Source organism: Branchiostoma floridae, chromosome 8 (assembly GCF_000003815.2).
Source record: "Branchiostoma floridae strain S238N-H82 chromosome 8, Bfl_VNyyK, whole genome shotgun sequence".
In the NCBI taxonomy this organism is placed as follows: domain Eukaryota; kingdom Metazoa; phylum Chordata; class Leptocardii; order Amphioxiformes; family Branchiostomatidae; genus Branchiostoma; species Branchiostoma floridae.
This window is the reverse complement of record NC_049986.1, coordinates 14,719,970-14,726,187: the sequence shown is the minus strand read 5'-3', so window position 1 is coordinate 14,726,187 and position 6,218 is coordinate 14,719,970. Positions and strand designations below refer to the sequence as shown.

The 6,218-nt window shown below is 40.2% G+C and overlaps 2 protein-coding genes across 2 annotated transcripts in view; both read right to left on the bottom strand.

The window, feature by feature from the left end:
• Positions 1-1,230: 1,230 nt before the first annotated feature.
• On the bottom strand, positions 1,231-4,335 carry LOC118421799 (putative methyltransferase DDB_G0268948). The gene is made up of 6 exons (XM_035829300.1): positions 4,225-4,335; positions 3,530-3,750; positions 2,890-3,088; positions 2,419-2,522; positions 1,935-2,072; positions 1,231-1,765 (listed from the first exon to the last, which is right to left on the bottom strand). The coding sequence occupies exons 1-6, from the start codon at positions 4,333-4,335 to the stop codon at positions 1,666-1,668; spliced, it is 873 nt and encodes a 290-aa protein (XP_035685193.1). The 3' UTR covers positions 1,231-1,665.
• A 1,730-nt stretch (positions 4,336-6,065) lies between these two features.
• LOC118421340 (putative methyltransferase DDB_G0268948) overlaps positions 6,066-6,218 on the bottom strand; it is a 2,895-nt gene continuing 2,742 nt past the window's right edge. The window contains exon 6 of the mRNA XM_035828594.1: positions 6,066-6,218. Within this exon, the coding sequence (XP_035684487.1) occupies positions 6,106-6,218 (113 nt within the window). The 3' untranslated portion in view covers positions 6,066-6,105.

Below are 6,218 nucleotides of genomic sequence, written 5' to 3'. Positions count from 1 at the left end.
TGTATATCTGGTGATATTGGACAGAGAATAGCAAAATTGCAGATATAACCGTAACGTTTAGAGAACTTTGACAAAGTTTCAGCCCTGGAAATTTGACGACGAATTCTTCTTCTAATATTTAGCTTACTCCAGCTGAAGGGGACAGGTTTTTTTTCAGCCAGTCCCTTGCGCCCAGTATTTTTCCGTAAGATGTTTGCCAAGAGCTCTGGGCTGTAATACTGGCATGTGGAACTTTCAAAGGGGCTTAGCATATTTCAAGGTGCTGTTTGGATTCAGGAAATACTTTGTTTGCAGTATAAAAGTGTGGTAATCCACTTAGGTATTGTCGATGGTATCGTGCCTGCCAAGTAACATGTCAATGTTTAAAAAACAGTTTTTGTTGGGGGGGGGTCATTCTTTTAATATGTGGCAGCTTGAATCGTGCAAAATAAATGCCTTATGCTTTAGACCTAATCAACATAAAATCAGTATCGTTTTACCATAAATATGATAACGAATTTGTAAAATGAAATCTCACTGATAAGCTTATCACTGCTTACGACATTTCAAGCCACTCTTCCTAATGCTTCTAACTAGAGAATATTTTGTCAACATCACAAGAAATTAAACAAAACCAGATGATTCTAGCACTAGATTTGCACGCGAGGCGCCACAGGTGCGAAATATCTGGATGGCTTTCTTCCATGTGTAAATTCCTGACCTTTCCATGCTGAAGGACAAAATGGGAAATCAAATTTGCGTTTTTAGATACCTAAGAATAGCCTCCACCAGGGGACACGGAGAGCAGAATTCGGTAAAAGATTGTGAATAATTGACCAGGAGAGTCAGCCCGCTGGAAAATCACGTTTAACCGCGCCTGGCCGATGAATCTCTATGGTGACCCAACTCCCCTGGCAAAATTGTTCTCCTTACAGCCAGTGTAGTTACTCTGATGGAGAACTAACGAAAGAACCTGCTGAGTCGAACCCGGAAAATTACGTGTGAAGATGCTTCTGACGTACATCTGGTTTGACGTAATACTGTGATAGCGCCTTCAGTAACTGCCTTGGTCTAAATATAACGTTACTGGAACATGACCAAACCCTCACGTCCACTTACAGTATACTCATACCACAGCTTCTGAATCAGCTGAACTAGTTGTCATTACCCGTAGCCGAAGATACTTAAATCGCCACTACTCGAGCTTGAGCTAATTCACGTGACAATAAGTAGATCTACAGATGTAACTACCAGCGGGGGATCGAATCGTGCAATTATGGTATGCTATTTTCGGGTATTAATAACTAATTTAATGTTACACTTTGAAAATCAGTATACCACGTGTAGCTCACATCCGTCATTTGAGTGCACTGTTTGAGTGGTAATATGCGTTTACCTTTCTATGACGAAGCGTAAATGTAAAGCTGAAAGTTTTTTTTTCCGTCCCTATCAAACCTTTTCCTGGAATGCCAGTCTGGTAGCCAAGTGTTTCACCTTGTTCACACAGAGGCCTTCGTTAATCGCAGAGTTAGGCAGATAAAGCAATCAACTGAATCTCAAAAGATCATAACATAACATTACGTTGCATAACAGCAAGCAAAATCTATATGTTGGTTCCTGACAAGGAACGGACCAAACGCAGCTGGGGTGTGATAGTCAGGGGTGTGGATAGTTGAGCAGAGTCCCCTATACCTCCGGCTTCCTTACCATCAGTAAGAAGATAGGGAACGTAACGTGAACTATCACCTCTTCCACGGGTTTCGTGGACGCTGTGGCTTTGTACAGACTGTGGAAACAAGAAATGGGAAAATAAATAGATGTCTTTGTCGATGTTGTCAGACACACATCCCAAAACAATGTCTCAATTTTATGGAGATAACAACAGAATAACAACAATCATTCCAAAGATATGAATTCGAAATGAAATACGCAGTCAAGCAATATATAGAGAATACCTTTTCTGTAAGTTTTGTAGAAGTGCACCTTTGTCTTCGGGATTGCGCCTACAGAACTCGCGGTATGGTGAAATAGTGGACGCCAGATTGACGTATTGTGGTATGGTGAGGTCTGTCTCGATAGACATCGACTCATCTCTGCAGCGAGAACACAAAGTGAGCATTTTAATAACATGGAATATAGAGAATATGTGTGTGCTTTAGTAGGCTCGATGACTCATTTTAATAGATTGACGTACTTAGGTAGAACATGATTCGGTCTGTTACACGGGAAAGTGGACCACCTACGAATTCTTTATGATTACATGTAGATACCGTCATGAAAGTTAAGGAGTTACCATCATTAACCACCAAGGGGTAGCCTGATTAAATCTCGCTTATAGCAGCCCGTCCAACATCCGCCGGCCAATTAAAGCCTCGGACAGCGGAGTTTGTGTTACACAGATTGAATGTTGGTGCATTTCGGAACAAAGACAAGTGTCACCTGATGACTCCATCGTAAGGCATCGGCAGGGTTCTATACTCAGTGAAGAGATACCGAACTAGATTTTCGTGCCAGCAGTCTTTCATTGGACCCTGTCGGAGGAACTGGAAACAAACTCGGAATTGTTAAGAGCTCATAGAAGGGATGTGAAAAACGTCACTTGAGTATACACGTTAACTACCTACATACAAATTACAATGGTCATAAATTATATTATCATGTAGATGTCGATTAAGATGTCGACCAATCAGAAGGCGCTATTTCTTATAGATGATGACACCGTAGATCTAACATCTCTAGGTGTCTATAAAATTTTAACGATGAGTCATGGCACCGTACACACCGAGGGGAAGTGGCCATTAACTCTTAATCAAACCCTTCTTCAGTTTGTTGTTGTTTCAAAGCTCAGGTTGAATTAAGACCTGCCTATGGCTTTACCACATAATACCAGAGTATGTGCTATATCCATACTTGATGTGAAATCTGCGTCAGCTCATCTTGGGAGAACTTTTCTTCAATGGTGCCGGCCACTGCCAGGCAGCCCCCCGGCACGAGGACACGGTCCACCTCGACATTGAACTTCTCCACGTCAAACCAATGGGCTGCCTCCAGGCACATCACCAGGTCAACGCTCCCGTCTGGGACGGGGATAGATTCGGCCGGGGCCACCCTGGGAACAAGGTAAGGCGTCTGTGTTGAGTACTATTCTCCAAGCAAAGGTTAGGCTTCGGCTGTTTTTGTTTTTTTTACGTTTTTCTAGTCATTTTTATCGGACTTTCTATTTTGTACTCTTTCTTGATGTCTCGTGGCCTATGTCCCTTTTACAAGTACAGCGATTATTTTATTGTCCTAACATCTGGAATTTTATCAAAACATTAATAAAAAGATGGGGCATTGTTTTGTGGATTCCTGTGACAAATAGAAGAAATTGAACTGTGGATGGAAGAAATACACATTTGAAACCTGTTGTAAGGTTTGTTTACCTGTATTCAATTTTATTGAGATTGTTGTCAGCTGACGCCGTCGAGATATGCGGTTATAACGTTATATATTAGTATATATAGAATAGTATATTCCTGTTGTTGTTTGAAGTGACATTTGCTATTTTTACCTGTATTCAACATTATTGAGCTTGTTGGTAGCTGACGCCATGGCGATCTGAGGTTCGCTGACATCTATCCCCAGCACGTGTTGGAAGTGTGAGGCCAGGATTTCTGAACTCTGACCTGAGCCACAGCCGATATCTTGATCTTCTTGATCTTGATTTGGTACTGGACAACGCCCCTCAGTTGGGGCAAAGCGTCCAGGGGGAGTGCTGCGCCTTAATGTTCCCTGAGGCGTTGGAGAACTGCCTCCTTGAACTTTGGAGCGTCTGTGATCTCCGTGACCTCGTACGGTAGAGAGTTCCAATCTCTCACGGTTTGTGGGAAGAAGGAATGTTTGTAGCAGTCTTTGTGAAAAGGTAGAGCCTTGTAAGAATTTGGGTTTGAGTGTCGCGATTGGCGCGGTACAGGCTTTAGATGAGTTTCGATAGCACGGAGCAAAGGAGAGGATCTCTGTACACGACATAGAAAGACCGAGACGTGATTTATGTATCTATACGTATACAAAGGAGTTTAAACCTTTATGTACCCTTCTTGCTGATACTGAAATAAATTTCTCGTGATATCGATAATGTGTAGCCTCACAATCAGAACTGCCCTTGATCAGGATCGGTCCATTGTCGGAACCAAGAACACTAGAACAACATTGTTAACGTTATTTAATACAAGATATAACGTTAAGAATTAAGTTCTATTTCGTCACCTTTTCCTTGACAAACGCCACGACTTTCTCCGCGAACTCCGCGCTCCACTTCGGGCGATACTTCTGATATAACTCAGCGTGGTCTGCTTCACTGAACAGGTGGGTAGACATCGTGAGGTAACAATATTTTGTCGGGACAGTCTTAGACGAAATCACACGTAAGAGGTGGTGGGTTTTGCAATTTATCCTCAGACAAACCTTACATCTGCGTCCAAATTAGGCCCAAAGTGCAAAGGTTGGCGACGGGAAGTTTTACTTCCGGGGTAAGTGATGTGATATTTATTGAAATTACAGTAAATTACAAAAGTAATGCGAATTTTGTAAGGTCTTCTACACGCTGAAGTCACTCCGTCTCACTTAATAACACTCGAACAGTTGATCACATGGCCACTCTACAGACGTATGTTCAGAACAGTAACGTTATGTGTTAAATTTTTCTATGTGGTGTTAGCTGTATTGGGTGCAGCCGTAACAGGAATTACCGTATGATCAACCTCCTTGATCCGAGACAAATAGAGGTTGACGTAAATTTAAGGCACTGCGCCGGGTTTACACCGTAAATCTGCGGCAAAAGTATGGTTGTTGACTTTTCTTTCTCCTACTTTAAAAGTGAAACTCCTTAACTTGCTCCAGAATCTTTCCACCAAAACCCTTGGGCTAGTGTAAACATTTTGTTTCTTTTTAAATCCCACAATGTTCACAGCGCCACCTATCTGTTAAACAAGGTATTGCTGGTTACAGCTTACACCGGGCACAGAAATGCATAATATTTCTGAGCTCATCAATCAAGTGCCTGAGCAAGATGCGAGAACATAGGATGATCTTAAATAAAATCTTAAGTGCTTAGTGTGGCCACAGAAAAGTGACATGATTGCACTAAAGGCAATTACTGACAGGAGAAAACAAGGCAACAATGTTGTTGGTTTAACAAAGAGCACATTCAATATAATCCATCACAGGCCTAAAACATATATCTTTCATGTAAAAATGTAAGCAATTAACTCATGTTTAATTACTGGCTATTGCTATTTACAAGAGAGGTGGAAAAAAGTAGTAATCTAATGTATCATATTTTGTATCATTCCCAAAAAGAAATGTTAGTTTTCAAACTTTCACCTCATCAACATGTCTGAGGTAGAATAGGAAAGAAAGTGGAGATATATCATATTAATCAGGTAACACACTTTGTGTAGTGACATCATACTAGTTTAGGGGTCACTTGGTTCCCCTTTTTATTAGTGACAAAGAGTCTCTCATTCTGGATTCCTTGATTTGTTAAATTCTATCAATTTAAATAGTTAATGTTACATTTAGATCCATGATGATGGAAACATTTGAATAAAAAGAAGAACATGAGAAAACAATACATACATGTCAGGATGCTCTACTGCTTGTGGGAGTTCTACGACATTAAAAATTTGTGTTCACCGTTTATTGTCCTTCTTTTTCTTCCTCCATTCTTAAGTCAGCAGCTTACAATGTACATACACAACCACAGTAAATTAAAACTGGTCTCATTAAAAGTTGATCTCATTAAAAATCAGACAGATTTAAAAACAAAACATTAAGAAAAATAAAATTTTCCATGCTACAGTGCTTCAATTCCAAGTCATTGTGTCATCATATATATAAATGCTTTTAATTCTTTCTAAATATATGTATTTAATTGTCTTGATTTAATACTGAGGAAATATTTTCACAGTCATTCCAACTGTCTAATTATTTCCCTGGTTGTACAAAACTTTGGAAATATTCATGTTGTGAAGCATTATATTTTCAAACAAAATGATAGTAGAAGATGTCTACCATTACTTATTATTAACATTGTTTGTATTTTTTTGTCAATGAGCTGGAATCCCTCAGAATTATAGGGAAATCTGCTTATGATGATGTTTGTTCCTCGTGTGGTTTCCTGGCCATGAGTAAGACAACAGGATAAGATGCATGTATGATCACTTCCTCTGGTGGTTTGGTTGTCTTGGTGGCTTCATACA

Excerpts from the sequence above, each read along its gene's own strand:
- LOC118421799 (XM_035829300.1), bottom strand. The coding sequence starts at position 4,335 with ATGTCTACCCACCTGTTCAGTGAAGCAGACCACGCTGAGTTATATCAG. Across the intron at positions 3,751-4,224 it reads TGGCGTTTGTCAAGGAAAAG|GGAACATTAAGGCGCAGCAC; the intron begins GTGACGAAATAG and ends CCAACGCCTCAG. Across the intron at positions 1,766-1,934 it reads CTACAAAACTTACAGAAAAG|TCTGTACAAAGCCACAGCGT; the intron begins GTATTCTCTATA and ends TTGTTTCCACAG.